General features: G+C 45.9%; 1 protein-coding gene and 1 long non-coding RNA gene across 2 annotated transcripts; both read left to right on the top strand.

The window, feature by feature from the left end:
- The first annotated feature begins 8,790 nt into the window (after positions 1 to 8,790).
- Positions 8,791 to 10,189, top strand: CEBPA (CCAAT enhancer binding protein alpha). The gene has a single exon (XM_005152187.3). It carries the CDS (start codon positions 9,142 to 9,144, stop codon positions 10,117 to 10,119), a length of 978 nt encoding a protein of 325 aa, XP_005152244.1. The 5' UTR covers positions 8,791 to 9,141; the 3' UTR covers positions 10,120 to 10,189.
- A 3,918-nt stretch (positions 10,190 to 14,107) lies between these two features.
- Positions 14,108 to 27,787, top strand: LOC115947032 (uncharacterized). Its single transcript, XR_004081019.2, has 4 exons — positions 14,108 to 14,230; positions 14,418 to 14,534; positions 16,250 to 16,441; positions 27,621 to 27,787. It is a non-coding gene; the product is annotated as an uncharacterized lncRNA (long non-coding RNA).
- The last annotated feature ends 74 nt before the right edge of the window (positions 27,788 to 27,861 follow it).

Here is a 27,861-nt window from a genome sequence, read left to right as displayed (position 1 = left end):
TTGATGCAAATTATTTCTTGATGACTCAAGTGTAAAGGATCCATAAGCTCTGCATTTAGTTGTAGAAATACTACATCTACTAAGCCTTTCTAAAGGCCCCTGAACATTCATGGAATAGCCCCTTTTTAAATGGAAGATACTGACCTACTATCAGCTGTACTGCCTAACCAGACCTGAATACCAACTGTGTTGGCTGCTGTTACTGTCAGCAATTGCTTCTCTGATAGGAAGCAGCAGGGTTCTGTGCTGGGTAACGCTTTTCTGTCTTTCTCCTGTGGCAGCTGAGTGCCAGACTACAGACAACCATCACGGATTCATCCTCCCCATGCTATGGGTTCTGTGGCATGCAGGATCATTATCTTCCTTTTAAAATAATATATTTTAGTAAAATGAACCCCAGAATTGTAGCAGCCCACAATAAAACATGTCACATGAATTCTTTTTAGAATGGTGCAACTCATATAATCGAAAATCTGGAATTTTTGCCAGCTTTTAAAGAATACAGGAGGGTTGGGGTTTTTTTTCAAAAACTAAATTTTACTTTGTCATGTTAAATTTCATTTTATGATAAACTTACCACATTTATATCATAAACATGAGCAGTTTGTACTGTTCTATTCCCTATTAATAGAATGTTGGGGTTTGTTAAAGAATGTGGGATTTATGCTCATATTAAGATATTACATATAATTTGCATGCATTTAGCATCTAGTTTAATTGTTTAGGCCTGAAAGAGTGCTTCAAAGTGAATAATTAAGACTCCAAAAACTTATTCCCATTTCCTATCTTTAATTACAACAGTAGAAGGAAAAAGAAAATGGACATTTTTGCAGTGTGGAAGCCCAATTCATAACTGGTTCATTTTTTAGTTAGAAATTCAAGTAGCTTGCTAGGACTTTTTGTTTGGAATTGGAAACCTCTGAGTCCTGAGCTCTTGCTGAATGATTAGCTTTGCTTATACTTAACTCCAGTATTAACTGTATGGCTATGTAAGTCACGTGATGTTGTTGCCACCTCTTAGCTGAAGGGCAGTGCCTTTTCAGCATTGCTTTATGAGGATTTGGGTACCAAAACATCTTGCAAACAGACAGTACTCACTGGCTTTTTACTTTCTGAAATACTACTGCAAATTAAATATTATTTTTATGCTTCCATAAAATGAATGAAGAAGATGATGGCTTCCATTAAAAGAAGTCTTCTGGTTTTATTCATATGAATCCTATCTTTTTTTATTTAAAGCACTCTGTAGCTTAGCTGTCAACTGCCTTTAAAAACTAAGCAGAAGGAAAGGTTTGTAGGTAGCCAATGCTGTTTTCCTCTAAAACTTTGAACTGTCCTTGTAACCTCACAGCCTTAGTTTCTAAATTTTTTTGTGGGATTCTGATCTTTTCAGGAAAAACCTGTTGATTGTTAAACTCACCTAGTTTGTGATCAACTCTTACTGCACTTATTTTACCTAGAGCATAATATTCCAGTTTAAATAAGTATGAAAGTCTCGTGGGACTCCTGCAGTGCTGTAATGTCCCATTTTTATGTCTCTTTATTTTTATGTTTTATTTTACATTTAAGTAGTGTCTCCTTATTTTTATGAACACAATTAGCACGCTGAATGTCTGTGTGCAACTTCTCTTTCTATGAAGGCTTAGAAGGCAGAATTCCTGTGTGCAAGGTCCTTTTCTCCGCATGTTTTCAAGCGGCCTTTGGAATCTCTCCAGGGAATGGAGGGCTGTATCTCACATCACCTGCCAGTGGCTGCAGGAAAGCTGGTGCTGCCCCATCAGCCTGCTGCATGGTCAGTCTTGAGGTGAAACCAATCTGTGCCAGGGTCAATATGCCGCAGAAGGTAACTTGAGCGCTGTATGCCAAGTTGCAAGTGTAAACTGCCTCTTAAGTCTCTTTGTGCAGTGGTTATTCTTAGGGGAGTCAGAGAAATTCTGGTGCTGGAAGTATCACTGTTAGCTTGAAATTGATAATGAAACTGCGATCAGTTCAAGCTGAGATTGCCTCTGATTTGCTTCCTTCCCCTGTGTGTCTGCTGTTCCCCAGTGCTGGTGGTTGCTTTGATCATGGTTTGGATTCATTGGTGATGTCACTGAGTGACTCTAAGAACTTTGCAGAGCTTCCTTGTGACTCCCTTTCCTCTTGCTGCCTTTGACATTTTTCGTTTAGTAGGCCAACTCCTGCTTAGATTACTCACACCACTAATCCCTGGTCTGGCAGGGAAATAATTAGAGAAAGCTGAGTTTAGCTCAAGAGGGAGGTCAGATTTTCAGATACAAGACAGCATCCACACTGAGCAGTAAAAGTGCTTTCTATTAGTGTAGAGTCAATACTTATAAAACCCAACATTTTACAATATGAGTCAAGTGTGGCCCCAAACCTTTCTGCTACTGAAGTCAAATGATTTATGACATCAATAAAGAAGGGTTGCACCAAAGGTGTATTATCTTCATATTTCCAGGACTTAGTCCTTAATTCTATAGATGCTTTGAGCATTGAATATTTGCAGGCTGGGAATCAAAAAGTAAGAACCACTGGGTAGTGAGGCTGTTCCATTGGCTGTCTTGTGAATCACACCATAGCTTCAATGTAAGAGAAGTGTAAAAAGCCCACCAGATCCTTGAGTTCTCTGAGAGGCCTCTTGCAGTTTTCATCCCAGTGAAGTCTGCCATGGATTCAGCAATGTGTTCATCTGCAGAATGACAACACGAGGCTTTCATATCCATGCTATAGGATCTAATCTTTTTACCACATTTTTACTCTTTAGTTAATTTTGATCCTTGTAACAATAAGTTAGAGAGTATGAGAACATAGAACTCAGTCCATGCCATGAACTAAATTTTGTGACAGGATGTGTCATGTACTAAAATACATAATTAAGAAATGGCACGACTGTTTTATAAGCTGGTCTTCCTCTTCCTTTCCATTTCCATCACTCTCACTTTTCATATCTTGTTCTGATAGTAAATTCTTTGTGTAGCAAAGGGTCTTTTTCTGTACCTCAGGGAAGTGCCTAACGTATTTGGTATTTCCGTAATATAAATCTTTTATTTTTGCAGATGCTCCCAGAATAATGTCCACAGCACAAAAAAGAACTGCTTAGAGTGATGAAGCCTGAGCCCTAGAGTACCATCTTCTTTTTGAAATTCTTGTGAGGTCAGCAAAGAGTAACTTCTGAGTCAGTGACAAGACTCCCCATTCCTTAAGTAGCCATCTCAGAATGTCTGAGCCCATCTTTATAAACCTAACTACTGAAAATGGATGATCTGGGTTTGACTATATGTGGTCTTCTTAAACACTGCCAAAGTTATGCTTATCCCAATAAACTACCTTTTGTATTGAAAGAACAGGTGTGAACAATCTTTCAGGATGACTACGTGATTATTTTCAAAGGATTAAAGCAAAATCAGAACACCTGTATAATAGACAAACAAGGGTACTCTTGTGTGATTCAGTGTTCCACTGCAGTGTTCACATAGGTGTGCTCTGGAACAGTTACCAGTACATGCATTCAGTCATAGCTGCTCCTTTAGTTAGTATCTAGGCTTAAGTGCAGTTTAGGACATTGGGATTGAGCCTAAGTTCCCTGCATAGCTCATGTAGGCACTTTGACAGCATCTAAATTAAAGGCCTGCAGTTGGTGTCACCTGTGTGCAAACACAGGTGCCAGCTTTGTTCCAGTTTTCTGGATTTACAAGGAGATTTAATCTCTTTCTTTTTTTTTATTACATTTTGGATGATGCCGTGGAAAGAACCAGCCACATTCTAAGAGTTAAAGTCTTTGGAGAGCATTTTGAGAACACTGACCCTAAAACCACAGTTGGGAACTGAGTTTGGAGTATGATAGCTACCCTATTGCTATTCTGCAGCATAATTTGTATGCCAGCTAAGTGTCTCCTACTCAGATCAATACAAGTCTTCAATTCAATAGACTAGGGCTAGGGCCTATTAAAAAAGAAGTTGCATTTCATATATATTCCCTCAAAGATGCAATGACAAAAATAAAAAAAAAAAGACAATTTTGTTCATTTAAAAAAAATAAATATATTTCAAGATAAAAATTAATTTAACTTTTCCATTTAATAAAAAAGTAACAAGGACGTGTATGAAAAATTAAGTGTTTCATTTGTACGGATGCAGTAGTCAAACTTTTGCATGCTCATTGGTTTTGGTATTGGCTGAAGACATAGGAGAGATTAAATTCTCAGCTTTGCTGCCTATTTCTTATGTGGCCTTGACAAGTCATTCCATCTGTTAGCCCTCTTGCTGTGAAATAGAGAGTAACAACATTGTTCCACCTCCCAGGGAGATGTAACCATGAATGAATTAAAGATCATGAACTATTCATGGTGAGAGAAACCATGAAGTTTGTAAGGTAGACAGAAGATTGGAAAGCAAATTTAGGTGTAAATGAAGGGAGATTATTGTTCACTCTGAAGTAAAATACTAGAGAGTGAATGAATGATTTATGGATAGGCTAAATAGTGAGCAAAAGGATAACTGCTGAATACCAGTAGGAGGACTGTAAACATTATTTGGGGAAGTCCTGAGGCTAAGATGATAGCCTAATACTGGAGAAGAAAACAGTACAGTGGGAGGTGATATAGGTGCAATACTATCACATTCTTTTGGGGGTTTTGTGGTATTTCAACTGTATGTTCTTTAGAACAGAACTTAATCCTGTATCTGAAAAGCATTTAGAAAATTCTGGGCACCATGAACATGATCAGTGAAATGTGGTGCTAACTATAATACAGGAACTATGTACGTAATGGCTCATTAACCATGCAAAAATTGTGAACAGATAAACCACCTACAACTTCATAGACTGATTACACATAATTACAGGTGACAAGCTGGAAATAGATTGGGTTATGAGCACCATTTGAATGGAGGTAAGCAGTAAGCAGGCATATGGAAGTGAAAAGATTGTCCCAGTCAGCTAGTTTGCCAATGGCAAAGGACTGAGCTCTCAGGAGAGGAGCCAATAGAACACAAGGATAGACAGGTTTGAGGACATGGTTATAGAGACCCTGAAGACAAGAATGATGTTTAGAGGGAAGAGGAAGACACCATGGATCTGAGTTATTTCACACTGGAGATGTAACAGTGGTTCTCCAAAGGAAAAAGCTGTAATGATAAGTTATTAAATCATCTGTTGTTGGACCAAACTGCACATCAAAAATGGTAATCTGTTGAGAGCTGCCTTTCCCACCTGAAGGGAAGGTCCTGGCTGGCTTGCCACACCATGCTGCATACTGATCTGCTGGCCTCCAAGGCTTTGCATGTAAAGCTTTTTCCTTTGAATACTGTAATGTGTGGCAGCTTTTAGGTGCAGTATCACGTTTCCCCTCCCTGGGGCAGAAAACAGAGGAGAGGGGAGAAGTTTGTGTTTCATTACACCACAACAAGGAAGATGGTAGATTGCCAGCTCTTTATGTACATAGGAAACTACAGCTGCTCCATCCCTGCCTACTCCTCAGGTGCACTCGCAGCACAGCACTACACCCAGTTGAGGATAATATCCCCTTATCACTCCCAGGACAGCAGCACTATCCTTCCAGCTCCACAGTGCCCATCCCTGCCCTGCCTCCTTTTCTCCCCACCCGTTCCACAGGTGGGAGAGAGGAGGGGTTGGGCCATGCTGGCATTCGCCTCGAGAAGTTTTGCGTGCAGACAGGGCATTCTGGAGTTTTGTCAGTAGCAATGAAATATTCTCATTTAACAAGGTAGTAAAATAAATGTGTAATAGCACTCTGATTCTTAACGGGGCTGCCACATGCCATGTTCTGCACATACTTCCGAGCTGTTGAATCAGAAAGCAGAGTGCTGTACTGCCCACACAGCCTATAAAACCAACCTGGATCCTGTAGCCAGGTAACCTGTTTTGCAGCCCAGGGGAGTCAGAGGCCTGAGAACAGCACAGGAGCCAAGTTCAGCTGAAATGAAGAGTCTTTGGTGCAACTAAAAACTCTCAGCAGTCACAAAATTCACATACATAAAGCAGACGGATATTCATATTCCTCCATTATTACATTTTTCTGCTCAGTTTCCTTCCCTACTAGCAGAAACCATGGCTGCTGACTTTGTATAAATGACTTCTGGTGCTGTTTTGAATTGTGGAGCACTTCTTTTGTCCTCCCCTAGCATCCAGGCAGCAAGATCTGCTTTGAGATGGAAGAATAGCACCCTCAAGAGTTGACATTGCTGCTTCAGGGATCCATAGTATGCAACACACATCCTTCCTCTTTTAGTTGTATTAACTTCCTGACACAAGGAACTGAAGCAATGAGAACAGAAGTTTTCTCTCGACATAACAGTTGAAATATTTGGAGCCAGCTACTGAATGTGAAATATGCATTTGTGCTTGTTTGGGTTATAATCAGGTTCTAAATGTTTTACTTGCCTTTAAAGAAGGAGGGACAATAGAAAGATGAAGAATTGTCTTATTTGTCTAAGCCTGGGAGCCTCATTTTATACAATTTGAACAGAAATCTGTGTTTTTGTGTAAAAAGAGATTATTTAAAAGTTCTTAACTTAGATTAAAGGGGTCTATGTAAAAAGAAAAAGATAGCAAGCAAACCAGTCCTTAAATTGTGGGGACTTGTTCTTTAATTACAGTAATTAGGAATGGAATCTGATCCTAAACTTTCTGATTTACTTTGAATTTCTTTTAATATGTGGTTAGGCCTTAATTTCAGAATGATTGTAAAATGGGAGAGCGTTTTAAGACTACAGAGGCGTAGGTATTGTTATTAAATGACAAACTTAGTTATATGCTTCTGCTGTTTCATGGAGCACTGACCTTTTATTTTAAAGGTCCGCAGCCTGTTCCTATTTCTGCTGACTTGAGAGGTGGATAAGGCCTTTTGAAAGCTCCCAGTGTAAACTGCTTACCAGCTGCTACTCCAGGTGAAATTCCTCCCAGCAGGAAAAACGTCCAGCTCTGGGTTTGTCCCTTTTCTGGGTTCACTTGAGTAGAACAAGCAGAATTTGGACAGTCAGGTGTAGTCAGTGACCCTTTACTCTCCATTCTGAAGCACCCCAAACTCGCTCCCATCACAGACTTGAGGCTTTTTCCTCCATATCATGACTTTGTTCAGAGTTCTTCTCCCTAGTGTTTGGGTTGCCCAGACAGCGCTGCAGCTCGTGGGATGGCTGAAGCGCCTTGTGCAGCACTGTTGCTGCAGTGAAGCCAATACATACGTTTTGTCGATACTGTGTATAGAAAGAATTTAGGATTGATTTTTATTTTTCTGTTGGTATCAAAAGGTGAAAAGTATATTCTGTACCCTGTCAATTAATGTTTTCCTGCTGTAACCACAAAATCCACTCTCCTGAGAGAACACTAAGAGTGCAAAAAACTAACTGAACCCCTGGTCTCGCTTTTGCTCATGAAACAGGCTCCTGTGTGCATTGTGTGATACAAAACGTGGGCTCTTGTTATGTTGTAATTTTGTTTCCTGTTTTAGAGTTTGTCAATTATTTTTAATTGCAAGGAATCTGTCAAACCCTTTCTGAGCAAAGAATTTACTGTTCCAAGTTTCTGTTTTACTACAACATCTATAAATGAGAATTGCAGCATTTTTCATTATCTTTTTCTCCAGCCATCACTATATTTGAGTCGCTTTCTCTGCAAATCTTCCTGTAGCAATTTAACACCTGCACCTGTTCCAGCGGCCTCGACTTTCCTTTTTCTACGTCCTTTTCAAGGGGACCTTCTGGAGTATCAGAGCTGAATGCGCGCGGAGAGGATGTGCTACTGGGGACAGCTATATCAGCTCTGCACACTGCGACGGACTGCAGCGGGGGGTACATCAGGCGCATCCTCACCCCTCCGAGCTGAAGCTGACATGGGGGCTCCGAGCAAGGCCGCGGCTTTACACCGGGGCTGCCTAGGGAGAGGAGTGAACCGATCCCCTCCTCCGAAGTCGCCAGGAAAAGGAGCCTTGGAAGGCGAACGGAGCCTCGCTGGAGGCTGCTGCCGCGCCGGGGAAGCAGGAGCGGCCGTGCAAGCTTTATCTCGGGTAAACGCGGGCGGCGGTCGGTGGACGCAGCGCACCACGGGACACTGCTGCCCGTGCCTTTGGGGACATCTGTAGTTACGGTTACCTGCGGGGTTCGTGCGGCGGGAGGAGCGGGATCTCCGCGCCTTCACCCGACCCCTCCTGCGTGCGGCCAGAGACGGGGGCTGCCGGAGTCACCGGGGCTGCTGGCCCGCAGGTGGCCGGGGATGGCAGAGAGGACGATCCCCCCGGGCGGAGCGGCGCTGCGGGAGCCCCCGCTTACCCCCCGAGGCCTCCGCCCCGGCCCGCTGGGCGCACCCCCGGACGAGTCCTAGCGCAGCCGGGGGTCGTCACCGGGCGAGTGCCGCGGGTCCCGCCGGTGAAGCCGGTGCCGGCCGCCGGTGAACGGTGCCTGGGGTCCCGCAGGGGAGCACGGCGGGGACAGAACTCCCGCCTGGCCACATATCTACAATACCGCGGGGTGATGCTGAACTTCGAGACGTCCTCCGCGGGGCGGGCGGCGGTAACGTACCCGGTAACGCACCCGCCGAGCGGGACCGGGCCAGGAGGGCGCAAAGTCCCCGACAAGGTTCCCGGGGCCTCTTAGAGCGGAGCCTCCTCAGCGGGCGGAGCCCAGCGCGCAGCGACCGCCAAGCTCGTGGCGGCGGGAGAGGGGGGGGGAGGAGCGGGGTTGCTGGCGGCTCTCTCCGCTCTCCTTAGAGGGCGGCTCTGCCCGGCCGCGGCGCTAAGAGCCGGCAGCGCGGTGGTCAAAGGTTCCCAGCAGGAGGTTCCCAGCAGGACACTAGAGGGCGATCCCTGGTCCTGCTGCTGGCGTGTATATATACAGCACGCAGGACCGCGACAACCCACTAGCAACAGGGCAGGCGGGCAGGCAGGCAAGCAGAGCTCTGGCGGGCTGGAGCGGGAAACGGGCTCCAGGCGCGCAGTATTGAGCAGTGCCGGGCTGGGCAAGAGCGGTGCCGTTCGCCCCACGAACGCACCGTGCACCGTGGTGGCTTTCGCCGCTGGGGTGCTGCGGAATTGGTAGAACTGCCGCCGTTGCCGCCGCCGTCGCCCCGTCCGAAACCTGGATTGCAGGAGCCCTTCACCATGCCCAGCAGATTGTAGGTGCTTCATGGAGCAAGCCAACTTCTACGAGGTCGATTCCCGGCCCCCGATGAGCAGCGGCCAGCACCACCAGCTCCAGACTCCTCTGCCCGGCAGCGCCTACAGCTACAGAGAGGCTCCCTCGGCGGCGGCACCTGCTGCGGGCGGCGCGGAGCTCGGCGACATTTGCGAGAACGAGAACTCCATCGACATCAGCGCCTACATCGACCCCGCCGCCTTCAACGACGAGTTCCTGGCCGACCTCTTCCAGCACAGCAAGCAGCAGGAGAAAGCCAAGGCCATCCTGGCCGGGGATTTCGACTTCCACAGCATGCATGGGGCCGGCGCCGCCGCCTCGGCGCCGGGGCACCAGCAGCAGCACCACCAGCAGCCGCTCTTCGGCTGCGTGGCCGGCTACATGGACGGCAAGCTCGACCCCCTGTATGAGCGCATCACCGCGCCCGGCTTACGGCCGCTGGTGATTAAGCAGGAGCCCCGCGAGGAGGAGGAGGTCAAGTCGGCTGCCCTGTCGGCTCTGTACCCCCACCACGCTCCGCAGCAGCACCCGTCTCACCTGCAGTACCAGATAGCTCACTGCGCTCAGACCACCATGCACCTCCAGCCCGGGCACCCTACGCCGCCCCCCACGCCCGTGCCGAGCCCGCACCATCCGCACCACCCGCACCCCCCCGGCGGCCTACCCGCCGCCGGCGCCCTCAAGATGATGCCCGCGGACCACCGGAGCAAATCGAAAAAGACAGTGGACAAGAACAGCAACGAGTACCGGGTGCGCAGGGAGCGCAACAACATCGCGGTGCGCAAAAGCCGCGACAAGGCCAAGCAGCGCAACGTGGAGACGCAGCAGAAGGTGCTGGAGCTCACCACCGACAACGAGCGGCTGCGCAAGCGGGTGGAGCAGCTCACCCGGGAGCTGGAGACTCTGCGGGGCATCTTCAGGCAGCTGCCCGAGAGCTCGCTGGTGAAGGCCATGGGCAGCTGCGCCTAGCGCCGGGACCTTCGCTGCCCTCACTTACCTATAGATACTATACATAGCAGAGCGCAGCGATCTCAGATTATTGGGGGGGGGGGGAGGGCGAGGAGGGGAGGGCTGATTTTGTTTTGTTTTGGGTTTGTTTTGTTTGGTGTTTGGGGTTTTTTAACAATTAACAACTAATACGAGAAGCCAGGCAGCTGTAGTATTAAAAGGTTTGTGCCTTAAGGATGACACATGAATAAGCTGAAAACATGGTGGGTTTTCTAAGGAGAATGAGGAGGGGAAGGAAGGAATTAAAAAGCCCACGTGTCTACACAGGGTAAATCATAATAGTAGTTATAAAGCACGCATAGGAATCCAGATGTGCCTTAAAAGCTAGCTGCAGGAGCTTTGGGGCTTTCTGTTCCCCCCGGCCTGGCGGCGTGCAAGGGAAAAGGATGAGGGACATGCAGGCTTGAGAAACAGGGCACCTGGGGATGCTTGTGGGGTGCCCTGAGCTAGCCTGCAGTGCAGCAGGCAGGGGTGGCTGTGGGAGGCCAGCGAGAAGAGGGCTGAGAGACCTTCAGCGCTGGATGCCCATTTGGAGCACTGAGGTGTGGGGCAGCTGCAGGAGCGCTGTCAGGACTGGCCCAGCCTGGCTGGGCTGCCTCAACTGAGTCCTGTCCCCTGCCTTGTGTGGGAGCGGGACAGGGGCCACCACCGCAGCAGGACCAATGGATGGCCTGGGACTGATGCAGCAGCAGCCTGCAGGGAATGTGCTGGGCTCCCGCCATCGAAAGGAAGAGCAGGAGTGTCTTGTACTGTATGTCACGACGTGGCGAAGCACAAATGAATAAATACCTATCGATGCGGGTATTTACTATGAACTTTTAAGTGTATTTTGCTTTATTCCATGACATTTAGCTCTTTTCTGAGTCTCTGTCTGTCCAAGCTGTGCCTCATGTAATGTGAAAGCCTTTCTGTGTATACTAGCTACACTTTATTTTTATTGCTTTACTTAGATATTTGCCATCACACGACTTTCTTATCTGGTGACAGAGACTATGCCCTTGTGCTGCAATATTATTTTATTATTTGTGTGGGAGGGTGAGTGTGAGTGTGTGTCGCCTTCCTGGGCTGGTGGCTGCCTCCTGGCCCCAAGGCAGGGTGCCTAGGGGGATGCAGGCCGTGAGGCTACAATAGGGCCAGGAGGCTTGTCGCTGGTGCTGCAGCACCTTTGGACTCTGGAGTTTCTCCCAGTGTGAGAGAAAGACAAACAAACCAACAGGCCCCCTTCGCGGGAACTCTGGCAGCAATGCAGAGTGATTCTTCCTGTCATCTCTGCACAGGAGTTTGTCCAGTTGAATGGTTTGTGTGGTTGAATGGTTTGTCCGGTTGATGGGAGAAGAGACCACGATGGGGATGTGAAGCTGTTCCTAAGTGTGACAGCAGAAGCGCAGTACTGGGGGGGGTGTGTGTGGTGTGTGTATGGGTATGTATACATGTATGTATATGCACACACATTGGTGTTTTGGTTTTTTAATTTTTTTTCTGGGGGGGAAGCTGCATATAAAGTGTGTCAGAAGTCCTGGTTACGTTCATAAATAAACAGCATATATTCTACCATAACCACCTGCCTCTTGGTGTGTTTCCAGTTCTTCGTCTGCAGCAGAAGTGTGATGCCCTCCTCTTCCTCCAGACCCCCTTCTGCCTGCCCAGCACCAGTGACCTTTCTGAAGCGCACCTCCCTTTCTTCCCCCTCCAGAGCAACAAACACACGGTTGCCCGTAAGGGAATAGCAGCTTCCCCGGTGCTTGCCGGTGTCAGATGCACGACTGTACCAGAGCCACCTCCACTGGGCAGGGGCTCCTCCAGCCTGCGGCTCCGGGGACACACTCCCGGGGCCCAGGTCCTGGCCGCGGGGGTCACGCAGTGCAGAGGGACACGGCGCTGGGAGACCCCGCTCCACTCGCCCGGCAGCACTGTCTCTGCCCGGCCATTCCCTGCCAGACGCGGCCCGGGCCCTCCCCTCCCTTGGGGAGTTTCGCCGCGGCTGGGTCGGGCCCTGAGATACCGCCCGGAGCTGTACGGGGCCCGCGGGCTCTGCGGCTTCTGGCCCCGTCCTGCGCGGGTCCGGCGGCGGGCGAGGGTCCCTGAGGTGAGGGGGATACCGCGGCCACCTCTCGGCCTCCCTGCTGAGGGCTGCGGGCCTGGGAGCTGCCTGTGCAGCGGGTGGGCGCTGGGCCGCGGCTGCGCCACAGGTGTGTGAAGAGAAGCCGCCCGGACCCCTCAGCTCCAGCCGCGGCTGTGTTCTCCTCGCTCCCGGGAGAGCTTCCGTGGCTTGTGGAGCACCCCGATGGGGCAGGCCAGGCCGCACCGGCACCCGCCCGGTGATGCTCGGCCATGGGGCCGTGTCCTCACAGGGACTCCTGACGAGCCTCGAGTGCAGCATGGCGTGCGCCGCGCTGGCAGCCGCACAGCTGCTACATCGTTGGGGAGGCTCTGGGGGTGCCGAGGGGCTCTGCCTCCTCTGCACGCAGGGTTCCTGCCTGTCTGCCGGGTGCAGGAGATGTAAGGCTGGCCCTCCACAGCCCACCATGATGGTCTGAGAGCACTCGCTGGTCCGGGTGTCAAAAGGTAGGTGATGGGCAGGATGAAAATCTTTATTTTTCATTTAGGTGTAAATTTCTGGCAGTTTTCCATAGGAATAGTTAAGTTCCAGTGGTATTGGGCAAAAATAATGACTTTTACTTGTGCTTCCTTCCTCCCCCGGCCCTGCAGAGCTCTACTCCCTTCGGGTATGATGTGCCTTACTGGGTAATGCTGTCCAACGTGTAAAGTGAGGAAATGCTGTTATCATTTGAGCAAAGATTATTGCAGGGTATATGTGGGAGGGACTGTAATCTAGTGGTTAGAGCATGGGAATACAGTCCTGGTCGTTTTGAGTTATGTTCTGAACTATGACTCACCGTGTGTGTGTGGTTTCAGCAAATCATTTATGGCCTTGGACAAACCAGATTTTTCCATTAATTTAAATGAACTGTGGGTTAAACAGGTCTTTGGTGGCAGAAGAATCGACCATTCTGTGATTCAAAATTAGGATCACCTATCTGCCACAAAGGTGTTTCAATCGTTTTATAAACACAGCATGCCCCGGAATACTACAAAGGGTAAATTATTGATAGCAGAAGAGTGTTTAGAAACACTTGCCTTAAACACAGTGCCACAATGAGCAGCATTCCCTAATCCTAACCCTAACTGTAGGCTGAACCTTCAACAAGGCCCACAGCCAGGGCCTAGACAGATCAGCTCTGACAGCACAGTGCTCTTCAGCCTCTTTGTGCTCTTTGCAGCCTGTGTTTTGATTTGGCACCCCCCTCCCACCCTTCTACAGCTGCAGTTTTGCACTGTCTTCTCCTCTCAACCTGAATCCTCACCCAGCACATGGCTGGGCCTTCAACAAGTCCCATTGCCCACTTCTCACTGCAGTGTGTTCAGGGATGTTTGCTTTAACACCAGGGTCAGTGTGAGCAGTACTGCAGCACTCCAGTCTCATGTGTTACCCCATGCTATGCCTGCTTCAGACATGCATTAAATGGAAAGGATTTTTACGCACTGTCTACTCCAAATACTGCAGGACAGATGGAGCTGGAAGGAACCTCTGGGAATCAATCATCTTGTCCAGCATGTTCATGTGAAAGCTGCCAGTCCATGCTGCTGCAGAAGTGGATGGCAGGCAGTCTGCACTGCTGCAGCATGCCACGAATGCAGCATACCATGGATACAGCAGGTAAGTGCTGCAGCACTGTGGGCAGGGGCTGGCCTTGCGTGGGGCATTGCCACTCATCTCTCCACCCGCACACAGCCTGCACCAAGGCTGTTCTGGCTTAGGCAAAGGCTTGAGCAGAGCCAGTGCTGGGCGGGGTGCTGTGGGTGTGTGTACACTCAGCAGCATTTGTCTGCACGACTGCGGGGTCCCTTTTTGAGTTTCCCACTGAGCCTGTTCCTTTTACAGGCAGCAGTGCTGTGATGCTGCCAGCCACTGCCCTCCCTGCTGCACAAGTGTGCCTCTGCAGTCCTTCCTTCTCCACCCCTCACCAGCCCCAGACATGAGGCCGGGGACACAGAGGGGTGAGACATGCAGGTGGGCAGTGACTGAGAGGCCAAGCGAGTAATCACATGTTGGGGAGGAAGGGAGTAGTTGTCTGCCAGCACTGTGTACAGAGTTGAGAGATTGCTCACAACCGTAGCACAGTCCTGCAGCAGGTTGAGGGTGGTGGAGGAATGTCAAGATTTCTCTGTGATTTGGTTTTATTTTTCCACTGCTACAGGCTGTTTGCCTCTAAGGAGCTTTTGTGCCTCATTCGCCTGCTGCAGGGGTCTGGAGGATCAGCACAAGTCTTGAAATGCTTCATAAGAATTTCCACACTGAAAGGGAGCAGTGGAAGGTATTTTTAGAAGAAAGCAGGTGCTCCACAGTGCTTTGTGCTTATTGGTTGGGATTTTCTGGTTGAATTGGATCAAACCCAAGTCAATGGTAAAAAGAATGGCAGATGTCTAACTGGGTAAAGGCAGGCCCACTGCCCCCTCTTGGTATAACAGATTAAGTAAAATATAATGTTTTATATATTGACATCTCTGATTCTGAGTATCTCTTTGTTTGCCTGTAGTGAAATCTGTGTTTCTGCAAGTGAAATCTCATGCAGACACACACCTTGCATGGAAATATCTGTGTTTCAGTGTGATATGAAACTGATTGAAAATGTGATACCTGATTGAAAGGGTGATATGAAACTGATCTGAAAATGTTGTATTACTTCTGAGATAACTGCATTTTAAAGCCAAGACAGCACTTAGTAATAATAAGCATATCACAAGAAACTTCAGAAGAATTAGACTGCTTAGATAATTCCTTTCAGCCCATATTATTAGTTTTTTTGGTTTTGTTTTGTTTGATTTTGTTTGTTTGTTTTAATGGTACTACTTAGTATCTCAAACTTAGGCTATGCACTCAAATAGAGAAAGTTTGCCCTTATCCTGAATACAGAATTGCTGGAAAATCAGGGTATGCTTATACTTCATTGAACACCTGTGTATCCAGAGTTAGCCAGCTCTGTGTAGGTAGTCCAAAACAATCAACTGTTTGGAACACATACTATTTTATGTCATTTCCATTATCATGCTTCTCCTCAAGCTGTCCTGTCAGGGTAAAGCCAGCATGTTTACATTACCTTACCTGCCAAGTACTTTGCTAGAGACTTCCACAAACTCCATCTCTATGGAGGAGCGATGGGCTGATGTCTTAAGGACTCTGTGGGTATAGCTCTTTAATTGGAAGGGAATCCTCACAAAAGGGGATCCAATTCATTTACTCTGAATATTAAAGTGCAATTTTGTTAGTTTAACACCATCCTATTTTACTGCAGTATTGCATCTTGCCTCTGAAATTAATAGTTAACCACGGAGAAAGACAGGTCTGGCAGAATGGGAATCAGGCATTATATTATCCCATGAGTCACATACATGCAGAGAACCAAACAAGTGTCAGCCAATGGCTTTGAGCCCAAAATATGTCAAAGAGGAGATGCGTATCTTCATTTATATTAAGTAGATAGAAAGCTTGTTGCAGTTCCCATTAAACAGCTTGGAGTTCTGCCACTGACTTTAGTGGGAACAGGATTGGGCCCATGCAGCGGAAGCTGGCTCTGGCCTGCACTGACTGTATTTACTGTGCAGCTCAGGGCAGCTTGTATTTCAGCAACAGTTCCTAGTTGACAGAATCAAGACCTCCCCTAGTTTTAGGCATTACTCCTTCCTTTGTTAAATTGAGAACTTCTTTGAAATGTGAGGATGTTGGTAACAGGCAGCAATGGGTGCTTTTCTTAATGCAGCTTCACTGAGAGGCAGTAGCATGTGACTGTAGAGAGGGGTTAGCACAGCACCTTTTCTGAGCAGGGTTTTGTGATTTCTAAATCTTTACATTTAAAATAAAGAGCCACATTTAGGATTTAATCCCACTGCAGGCATTTGCACCACTTTGTATGGCAAGATCCCATTGGAGTCAGCAATGTCATGGCTGAGTAATGCTTCAAAATGTTTCAGAACTTTTTTGAATACTAGGGAACTTTTGTACCTCAGTTGTCTCTGGATATTCTCTCCACAGCTTCTAATGCATCTGGCTGTAGACTTCCCTCAAGAACCAAATAAATCTAGGGCTGCTGATATGTATTGGATCCACCATGTGATTTGTATTGAAGTCCCTTGGTGAGAAGAAATGCTGTGAACAAATACCGTTAAGTACACCCAAACCAGCAACTGTGAGATCAGGGCTGAGCGCCAGACCTGCTGTTGGTCAGTAAGTATCACATATTCTAGCTATTATATACAAGCTTATAGTCATCTCTGTAACATATACACTTTACTTTCATTGTGTTGTCATTTATACATTGGGATTTAATTTGCTTTGGTGGAACCAAGTTCAGTTTGGTGGATTGGGAATGTATATTAACCAACTTTTTAAGTTATTTTCACATTTTTATTGACATGCCAGTTCACTTAAAACCCTGATGACAGAGTCAGGCTGAAATGAGTGTCTGTTGTTGATTCATAATTGTGCAAATTAGCATTTAGACTTCTCATAAAATAATATAAAATTTGGAAGGCTATGTGCCAGTGGTGCTTGCTTCATTCCAGTCAGCAACCCTCCTGTGTTTACTGGAACTCATGTTAAATACCAAAAGAATGGGATTGCCAGAGTTTTCATACCAAAAATTTCTTGACCTATCTTATTATTGGTTGCAGAATTAGCTTATTCCAGTTGTTTCTGGAGGCTAGGGGGGGTTGCTATTGACTGCAATAAAACTAGGATTCAATTCCCTAGACTGCAGTTTTAAGAATAGCACTTTATTATTTGGCTTGCTAAGTGAGGAATGTATATAATAACTCTATTGGCAACATTTATTTGAAAAAGTCAGTATATGATTACCACACGAAAGCATCAAGTGAACATGTTGGTAATGTAAATAAATAAAGCTCTAGGTATGCTGCTTTATGTTTGCATTGTGAGCAATAACATTTGCAAATATCACATCAAGAATTCTGAGTTGATAAAACCAATTTAAAAGGCGGCCTTTGCTAAGGCAAATTCCAAGTGGAAATTTCATAAGACCCATAACACTATATATGTCATTAGGTAATACGTGAAGAATGTAATTCACATTTTTCATTTAGTTCATGTAATTTACTTAGTAATTTGGTTACCAAGTAGTGTAGGAAATCTGATTTTTTAACTATCAGTAATATAACTGTAATTTTAATTTGCTAATCTGTATATGGAAGATTTCCTTAGAATTTTAAACAGTGACAGATGTTTCTCAACTTGACTGGTGTTTGTTGTTCAGTAGCTGGATATATTCCTCAGTGTTACAGTGACCTGGATTATCCCTGTAAGAGCTTATGAGCATCTGGCAGAGAGAGTTCTACTGTATTCATTTGATCAAGTGAAATTTGTGCTTCCCCTTTCAGTAGAGGAGATTCGAAGCAATGAAAACATTTTAGGGCTCAGCTAAATAGTACATAGTTTGGTACCTGTATTTTGTGCTTATAACTGAGCAATGTTTTTTGAAGGTGCACGTACTTCTGTCAAGATGGCTGCTCCATGCCCAGTACAGGTTATAAGAGTCTTTTCATTGGTTTCACTAAGCATTACTGGTTGACTCGGAGAGACTGGTTGACTGGAAGGACACCTAGTTGTGTTCTTTCTTGGGTATGCTGCTAGTAGAGAGAAAGTTCATGTATTGATGTGGCTGCTCTTCCCCGTGCAAATCATGCAGTTTATGGTGATAGAAGCTCAGTTGGTGTCTGAGCTCTGCTTGTTCACTGTTCAGGCACTCTGCTGGCTGAGGAAACAGGGCTGAGTAAACGAGCACAGCAAGACTCTACCATGAGTCTGGCAATGCCATTTCCAGTGCTGTGGTGCATGTGAAACATGCGAAGAAAGTGGGTTTCCCTTTGTCCGCATGATGCTGCAGTACAGGTCATTGCAGGCCAGGTATGGGCAGCCACCAGCGAGTAGAAGCATAAACAAGGCTGTTGGAGACTAAAAGGAATGTATTTGGAAGAAACTGTGATACTGAGGGAAAGTTGGAGAAGGGAGAATAAAAGAGGCTGCAGTTAGGATATAGAAGTGAGGATATTCAGAGTTTGATTCTGTCAGTAGCAAAATTTGCATCAGATTTAACTGGATTGAGAGCAAATGTTCAAGGAGAGCAATCCAGGAAAAGAGTGCCCAAGAGAGAGCAAATTGTCTGACTTTTGCTCTTAGAGGGCCAAGCACTTGAGATGGTATCCAGCCAAAGCTTATGTATGTTTGTGCACTTGGGGATGGTAGGCAGAATGTAGGCCTAAGTAAAGTAACTGGGTAAAGTGAAAGTAGCTGAGGCTACTTTAGTTTTTTTTTTTAGCTTTCATGCTATATAACACAAACTGTTTGTTTAGAAAAGTGTATTTTGCCCCAGTCAGAGTAATTTCCCATGAAAAGCAAACTGCTCTTGCTGGAGGACTGCTGGGGTTTGTGAAATATGAGAACAAGAAAAGACTCAGAAAAATTCTGATACATAGGGGGATTCTTCCCTGCATTTCTTCTATCACAAGTGTCCCACCCATAATTCTAGTGTGATGGGAGAGAAGGGTAAGGGAACAAGTCGAGCTTGGGGGATGTGTACATCTTGGGCATGCTTTATGATGTATGTTATGGAATATATCTTCCCACTGGAGGAGGAAATACAAGGGTGCAAGCAAGCCACTGTCACATTAACGTGTAATACGAAACTGGGAAATAAGCTTTTATGGAAGGTTTGTCAGAATGTGCTTGCTGTTAAGGGGTTTAAAATGCAAAAGTTACCTTTGCTTTGCCATTTTACAGTGGCAAACTTGCCTCACAAGCGAGCGAATCCCAGTGACAGCATTTGCTTTCTTGTGTATGTATGGTGCAGCTAATTAATATATATTGTTGCTGCAGTTCTTACGAAAATTATTCTTACATGCTGAAAATCTGGCACATTGTTGTACATGCAAATTAAGTGGTTGTTTATGTGTAGACTTTTTTGATTTGGATACACAAATACAAGTTTTCAGGAAAATCTTGCATTCTGGTTAAAATGCAGGTCACAGAATCAAAAGACTTTCAAGCCAGATTATATTTTCTGGGGATCAAAATATATAGGCTGTTCCTTTTAAAATGAGCTTTACAGATTTCATATGTTACTGCACCAGTAGAGTCTATAATCTGTTGGTAGTTATGACTTCTGGACCTTTGCAATTTCAGTAATTTTATGTGCTAATAAATGGCTCCTAGGCAGCTCCCTCTTCCCAGCCAAAACAGTAATGCTGACTGGAGAATCAGGAGACTTGAAAAGAAAAAAAAAGGGACACACACACAAAAAGAAAAAAATAAACTAATAAATGACAAGATGTTTTTTCAGTCTTTTTGTCTCCTTTAGCTTAGTGCACTTGAGCTGAGATGTTTTATTAAAAAGCATTAACATAATGAAAGTCTAAAAACAACATTAATCCTCAGGAGGTTTGCCTTGAGAGCTGTGATCAAATTAGAACAGGTTGTCCAAAGATGTGGTAAATTTTCCATCCCTGGGAGTGTTCAAGGCCTGGTGGGAGAGAACCTTGGGTGACATGGTCTAGTATGATGTGTCCCTGGGTTGGAACTAGCTGATCTTAAGGTCTTTTCCAACTCTAAATATCCTATGATTCTGATTCCAAGTTGGCAGTACTGATGAGTGTTGTCTTGCACACCAGAGTAGAGCTGATGTGCATGAACTGGTCACTGCAAATCTACCTGCATTGCTGTATGTACCCAGGGGCTTTGAGTGTCCAGGACAGTCAGCATCCATTCAGTTCCTGTGCATGGATGACAGAATGCATCTGTGTGTGAGGAAAGTCAGTCGGATACTTCCCAGGCAGTTCTTACTTAGAGGTGTGCTGGAGTCACTGGCAGTCAGAGGATGGGGGTGTGTGCCAGGCACCATCCAGAGGCACAGAAGAGGGTAACAAGCCCAGACTACCTTAACTGTGAAAGAGTGACTCAGCTGTTTCTGCAAGTTTTGAGTTTCAGCAGAATATTTTTTCCGCTATGCTGACAGCTTTTCCACCCACGTTTACACCCGTGGCCTTGTGCCACAGAGGTACTGCAGGATCATAAACCCAGTGTAAATGTTAAGAGTCATGTATGAAAAAGGTGCCTTCTGCATCTCAAAATATATCGACTGTATGTGGGGAACAGATGTCTTTGAAAAACCCAGGGCTTGGGAGAGGTATATCTCTATCTATAATTTACCTGGTTTTAGTTATTCCACCAGAGTCTAGTCAATGATGGCTTCAGGCAACCTGTATTAACAGAAGTAGAATTACTCTGAAATCCCCCAAAGTCTTGGCATTGTTTTTATTGCAGGGCAGAATTAGTCTGGTATATGCTATATCTTTTTCTTGATTCTGTTAGTGTAAGGCATTCCCAAACAATCCTGCAGGGAAAATAGAGTTTTTCAGGGAATTAAACCTAATAAAATAAAAAGGTTTTTGAATCTGACAAGTGTATTGCAATATTCAACAAGTTACTATACTCAGCTGAAGATGAAATTGGACAGAATGTGCTTGTAATATTATTCCAACACACTGAGCCATTACATGTGAATGCATCCAGTCTGCATTGAGCAAGTAATTTGTCAGTTCCTTATGCAAGACTAACACTTGCTGTCACTCTGTGACTGCTCCATGAATCAGGCATGGCAGGACTGATTGAGGAGGAAGAGGACAGTTATGCACTGGGGTTGTTCTTGGTCATTTATGTCTTTAAGCAACCCAGTTGTGGAATCCAAAGTTTTGCTCTATTGTCACAAATTTTTCTAATGCCACAGATGCTGATACAGCAGCAAAAGCCTCTATCAAGGGCCTCACCACATCATGGGACTGGAGAAGAAAAAGAGCAGAAATCCAGGGAAGTAATGTTAGTGACCAGTAACCACCACTCTATGGCAGATCACTCTTACAAAGCAGGGGGGGCTATGGCTTCTTTTGACTCCATGTCAGCAGCTGAAGGAGCAGTAATTCATTTGTGATGTCTGCAGCACCCCTCAGCTTTCTTTAGAGTTTGGATTTTGGGGTTTGGGGTTATGTTTTGTTTTGGTCATTTATGAAGTTGCTTCCAAAGAAAAGATATAATACAAAATGACAGCATATGTTAAGCATAAAAGCATTGCTGTCCTCTGGGATCTGTCAGAGAAGAAAATGCAGAGCCGCTGTAATGCAACCCCATCAACTGTCAGAAGTGCCCACCAGCAGGTCAGCAAATCTCTGTGGTCATTGCTGGACAGATCTGAGAGAACCAAATGGACAAGTGACTTTTGTCCCTGGCTACAGGAAGATGCCAGCTAGGGAAACAAGCTCACTCTTTGTTTTGCCCTCAGGCTGCAAATGGACCAGGAAGTAAGTCCTCCCAACACCTTGCACTGGATGCAGATCATATTTTCCTGTGTCACAGTAGGGCAACTTGGTTCCTCCATTGTTTTACACAGTTGTGTTAAAAGAAAGGGTATCAGTCCTGCTCCATAGCTAGAGCTCAAGCTTGGCACAGTTGATCACTCTAGGCTGAGTCTGGAGATCTGTGAGGCTGAATTTCAAAGTGAAACTAGTGGATATGAGTGCTATGGGAACCAGAGCAAGGAGGAGGTTTGCATGGATCCCCCTAGGGCTGGAGCTGCCGAGTTTCATGCAGTGCTAAAAAAAAAATAATACAGTGTCTCTGGAAAAAAAATCTGTCTGTGTCTGGAGGCAACTGTGGGCACCTTCAGCCAGCACCTGATTCACTAGCAAACAGTTACCTACGAGGCATTTCAGCTGGCAGACACTTGTCCTAGGTGCCGTAGGCCATAAGGGCTGTTTTCAGTTTAATCTATTTTTAATGTGGCGCCTTATTCCAAACTGCTGAGTTCTCACATTCCCTAGCTGTCATGGTAATAGGATTGTGCAGTCTTACTGGCTAAAGTTTTCCAACCCCAAGTGCCAAAAGTTAGGCTCCTAAATTCATATTCATATTCCTTAATATGACTGACAAATCCTACTGGACTAGGAACTGGACATGGTCTGCATCTTGGAAAACAAGCTGGGCCATTAGATGTATCACCAAAGCCTGGCTGCAGGCAGCCAGATTTTCAGGTATGGGCCACCATATGAATGGCTTGAGCCCAGCCTACAAACATATGTCCCCAAAGGTCAGAAAGGTTCAAGTGCAGGGTTCAGTCACACTGTACCTGTTGTGAGATGAAACCTTATGATGTGGTGACCATGTGAACTATTACACAATGCATGGGGCAGCTTTGAAGGACAGATTTAAAAGAAGCTGTTTTCCTTCTTGGTGTGGTTGCCTTTTTATCCAAATGGCCACAAATGTTGGTGTGAGGGAAGGAGGCAAGGTTATGCAAGTGGGAGTTTTGTCAGGGGTTTGGAAATGGGGTGCATTCAGAATCGTAGCAAGTGACAGAGGGCAGCAGCATGCCTATCCCTTTCATTGACTTCCTGTCTGTGCTACTTCTCTACCCATGATCTAACACTAAATATTTTTACTCTACTACCTTCTTCTGCTATTTCTATTTGTAGCACACTGCTAGACTTGTATCCAAGCCAATCCAAAATTCTTCTGAAACTCCCTGTGCTAGCACCAACATGAAAGCAGAACTCTGAAGTGGCTGCAGCAGCTATGGTAGGGTTTAACTAAAGTTAAGAGTGGTGTCAGTCACTTCAGCCTTTTGAGTTACACTGAAATGGAAAGGCCATCTGCCAAGAGAAACAGCTTGCAAAAATTGTGTCATGTTGCCTTTTTTATGACAGGCCTAACAAGACTGTGTGTGGAATTACCAGCCAACGCTTGAAACTTGTGCACTTTTCTTGCTTTGTTGTTGTTACTATTACTGCAAGATAACACTAAGACCATGAAGTGTCAAGTCATCTTTTCTCCTATTTTCTACAAAAGGGGGAGAAGCAAAGTGTCCTGTCCCATCAGAAGATAAAAACACAGGAGAGCTGAAACAAATCCCCATAGAACACATCCATTTGCACATCTATGAAAGATCTGTAAGACTTCAGTGAACCATATCCTTTCATCCAAAGAGTGCAGATGAAGTGAAAGACCCCCAGGCACCTCAGTCCCCTAGCTGACTGACTGTGGTTTGGGGTGTGTGAGGCTCCACAGAGGGCACAGCTGTCCCAACAGGAGGTGCCTCTGTCTATAGCCTCAAGAGTCAGACCTAGAAGCAAAAGCCGTGCTGTTGTGCCAAGACTTTTCCTAGCATGTGGACAGGAAGGAGACAGTAACCTAGGCTTCTAGGACAGGCTGAGGGGATTGTAGCCCAGATGTGTGTGTGTTCCCAGGGACTAGAGCAGCAGTCCTGTACAGTGGCACTGCCCTTCCTTCCCCCTCGTTTTCCCTATTCAAGAGGGCTACATTCAGACCTAACCCTGACATTTGAGACATCTCTCTGCCAAACAGAGAACATGCTTGATATCTAAAGGACAGAATGAAAATACAGTTGTTTCTGAAATCATCTTCCTCTCACATCCATGTCATCCCATTAGAGCATAGAAACTGTGCTCAGGACTTCATGCTTGAGTCCTTTAAGGGCTCTGATGGCATGCTTCTCCCCAAGGGCAGTGCCAGCAATACCTTGGAAGTAGGAGACTAGTGCTCCTTCCTTCTGGTTCCTTCCTTCTGGTGTCTGTCTTCTAAGTCACTGTCTTTTATTTTAGAGCATTCACTGAGGAAGTGGGAGACCTGGGTTCAATGCGTTCCTCAATCTGAGAGTGCTCCTCTCTCACTTCCCACGAGACTGTCCAACTGCCGACCATCAGCTATTCCGGGTGAAGCTCTTCAGAGGGAAACTATACCCTCCACTAATTTGCTCTCCCTGTCCTGCTGTTGGTGGGCAGCTTCTGTTTTAGAGTGAAGTGATCAGAGCTTCATGGTGTGAGGAGCCTCACTCTGCATTTGATGTTCTCAGAGCTGCAAGACCCCATGCCTTAGGGTATTCAGACAAAAGGCACCTTGTCTCTGGATACCTGTGGAGGACAGCATGAAGTGTACCTCCTTGGAAATGTTGTTCTGGGCAGGCACAGGAGCAGAAAACTGATGTAAAACCAAGGACAGACCACAGGGTGCAGGTGGCTGAAGGACAGTGGTCTCTGTGACTCTGGATTTCAGTGCCTGAGTTCAGTTAGAGTGCAGTATTATTCTCTTAAGTCCTTTATTGGTGGTAACTCCTTAAAACCCAGCTCTCCATTTATCTCCTTTATGTGGATGGATCCTGGTGGATCAGCCAGGATCTTTACTGTTGCTTTAATAAACATTTCCAGGGTTTTTTGAATGTGCTCTCTGATGTTCTGTGGAGACGGTAATTTGACATTTGTCATGTGAGAAACTAAGAGCTCACCATCTGCCCTGGTGAGACTTTTTTCTTCTTACTGTTAATTAAACTGAGGTTATTGCAAAATTTTATTATGATGGTTATGATTTGTCCTGTGATAACACTGGGGCTAATATTGAGGCATGCAAAGCACCTTCCGTGTTGATGACGTTAGTGGGAGGTACAGCACAGCAGCACCTCTTCAGATTCTGGTGTCAGCTCTCGTAAGTTTTAGGGCTAATTCCAGCTATCCCTATTCAGGCATCTTACCCTTAAGCGAGTTCTTCTGGTTCTGAGGGGATGGTTTCACAAGTAGGAAGATGTAGCTGCGGGGGGAGAGTGAGGGCAGCTGCTTGGCCACTATAGTGTCATATAACATGCCCTGGCAGGAGATCTTACTGACCACAGCTTTGCCCTGCTTGGTGAGGCTATGACCATTCATGGGAAAGTAGATCGGCAGCAACAGATTGTTAGAGCATGGTGAGAAAAGAAAGAAGGAAAGACAGTAGAGCTAAAGTTGATAACATCTACAAAAAACAGGTGCTGATGATGGCTGGGTGAGGAAGGAGGAAATTAAGCTTTTCTGGAGATGGGACAGGAGGTGGCTCTAGGCTGTCTGGGATGGATGTGTGCAGTATTTGGAAACTCTGGTTCCAGTGCATGCTCAGACCCAGCTCAGGGGTCAGAGGCTCTTGCTTGTTCTTCAGTGGTCTCCAAACTGACTTTGCAAATATTCTGATACTTGCAGGTTTGAAGAAGATAGCTATGTATGAAGTCTTCCCCCAACACTAACTCTTGACATCTACCCCTTCTCTCTCATACTTGAATGCCTCACTGCTCAGACTTAACAGCTTCACAAGAGATTCAATAATACTTTTTTTTTTCCCAAATCCCTCGAAGTCTGAGAGACTGGAGACAGAATCAGTTTGAGATGAACAGCCAAGAAAACTAAATCATCCTTGGGTCAGGGTGAACTCTCATTTGAAGAGGCCACAGATGGCAAAGATGTTCATGAATCAGCAGTTCCACAGACCTCTGTCCATTCAGAGAGTAATATGTGTAAACAGACATGAAAACAGCAAAGAGCCACAGAGCTTTCCAAATTCTTTCTATTGCCTCCAAACTGCTGGGGGGGACCTCCACAGAGAAGGCACAAAGAAGGAGAGGGCTGAGGTACTGGGCACTGAGTTAGTCCCAAAAATGGTCATCTTGTACTCTCTGCTGCAGCTGTGCAAGAGCCAGGGAATGGGGTGATGGTGAGACATAGTTCTTTGTGTCACTGTTCACCTGACAGCACACCTGGGTGTGCTCTTCAATAAAGGAAACAGCTACTGACAAGCCTGGTGTCTGAGATAAAGGTAAGGAAAGCAGGGTTAGGCAAGGACACAAACTGTTGCACCATTGCACCACTGCAGGTGCAGAACAGGTCCTATACATTTGGGTTGTATGGAGCGGGCCTGCCCCACCAGGCAGCTGCTCTTGGCAGCTGATGAGTGCATGGTGCTGAGGAAAAGGGATGCAGCAAGCTGTGGTAACATGATCCTGCTGTTTGATACCTGCTTGGGATCCATGTGCCTATGAGTCTGAGACCTCAGCAAGCCATCAGGATACTGAATTCCTCACTGTAGTCACACACTGTGGTCCTATTCCCTGTTTGTAGGATTGTCTGTCTCTCCCTGCTGTGTGAATGAAGTAGGACCAGCAGCAGAGGCTGCTGTATCTGCAGAGCACAGAGCTTACAGCTGAGTGAGACAGAGGTAGGAGAAAGGGTATCTGCACAGACCCAAGGTGGCTGTGCCCGTGCCAAGCAGAGGTTACACAGCTGTCCCCAGCTGTGAACGGGAAGTTCTCCTGTGCACAGCTGTCCTCTCAGGCTCTCAGCAGACTCCTGCAGCCTTCCCTTCACCCTGCCCTCGATGTTTGTTTGGTTTTTAGTTTTTCCTATGACAGTCACTAAAGCTCTTCAGAAAGCACTGTATAATTCCATGATGCTCTGAACAAATGCAGGCCAAGGCTGTGTGCCTGGACAGAATGTGAGCTACCCCACAGAAACCCCCAAAACTCCTGCTGAGCTGATGTGGGGGTTTCTTATTCTTCCTGCCCCTCTTTGATGTTGGCCAAATGTTACGCCTGGAGAGTGCAACACCAGAGGATAGTGCAGAGGACCCCTGCCTCGTTTCGCTTGTGTTGTATATATTCTAGGGTCTGCTGGCTAAGAGGGTTCCCAAAGAGACGTGGCATCACTTCCATTCCTGCCCAAATGTAAGCCTGGGGCTGGTTCTGCTGTAGGATAACATTTCAGTGGTGAAAGCTGGCCGAGTCAGAGACTGTGCCCGAATTGTTTGTGAGACTTTTATAGACTGTCTATCTGGGATAAAACACAGAGCCCAAATCTTCAAAGCACTGTGTGGGATGGCAGCTATGGGACTTCCATTAAAGTTAGTAGGCATCACATGACTGAAAACTTGTATGACACTAATGTGTTTCTGCAGAGGAGTAGCTGCTGCTTGTGCTGCTGAGACAAAGGGAAGCAGAGGAAAATGAACTCTACCATGCCCACAAAAGCAACACCTCACAAAAGTTCAGTAATAGGGCTTTTGTCCTTTTTGTAAAGAGCAATTATAGTGTGTATCACAGGAGATGTAAAGGAGCATGTGAGACATTGGGATTTATTGTCAACAAACGTGCTTCAAATTCATTGCAAAACAGGAGAATGTCTAATCAAGCTCTGTAAAGAACTTGAGGGAGTTAAGTGGAATATTGGGTGAATCCAGCTATGAATTTAGAGCATCTGGTTGTCATCCACCTTTCCAGAGAAGAGAAAACATTCTAAGAGAATGTCATCATTAGGCACAGAGCACAGTCACAGTGAAGAGTTGCCCACCAAGCAAAGACCAATCAATGAGTATATCATAGACAGGGAAATGGATTCCGTCTAGTCACAGTGCTTTCTATAACTCTTAGAAGACACTGATGGATGAAAAGTCAGTGTTGACAGATTCCCTTTTTCTTCCTGTTTTGACATCTTTCAGGCTTTAACATGAGCTAACTAATATTATCCTTATTTTACAGATGGGGACAGACAGACAGGTTTCATGACATGCTCAAGATCATATGAGCTGCCTGTGACAGAATGAGAAACTGCACCTGGATCTCTCAATTGTGAGGCTGTTGGTTTTGGCACTGCATCGTCTTGACTGCAAACCACACATCCAGATTGACTTTCTCTGTGTGCTTCCTGTGCCTACAAATGGTAAGTATTTTGAACAAATCAAAGAAAAAAAAAAGTCAGTCCTGCAATTTATATGTCCAA

Source organism: Melopsittacus undulatus, chromosome Z (assembly GCF_012275295.1).
Source record: "Melopsittacus undulatus isolate bMelUnd1 chromosome Z, bMelUnd1.mat.Z, whole genome shotgun sequence".
NCBI lineage: Eukaryota > Metazoa > Chordata > Aves > Psittaciformes > Psittaculidae > Melopsittacus > Melopsittacus undulatus.
This window is presented reverse-complemented; position numbering and strand designations above follow the sequence as displayed.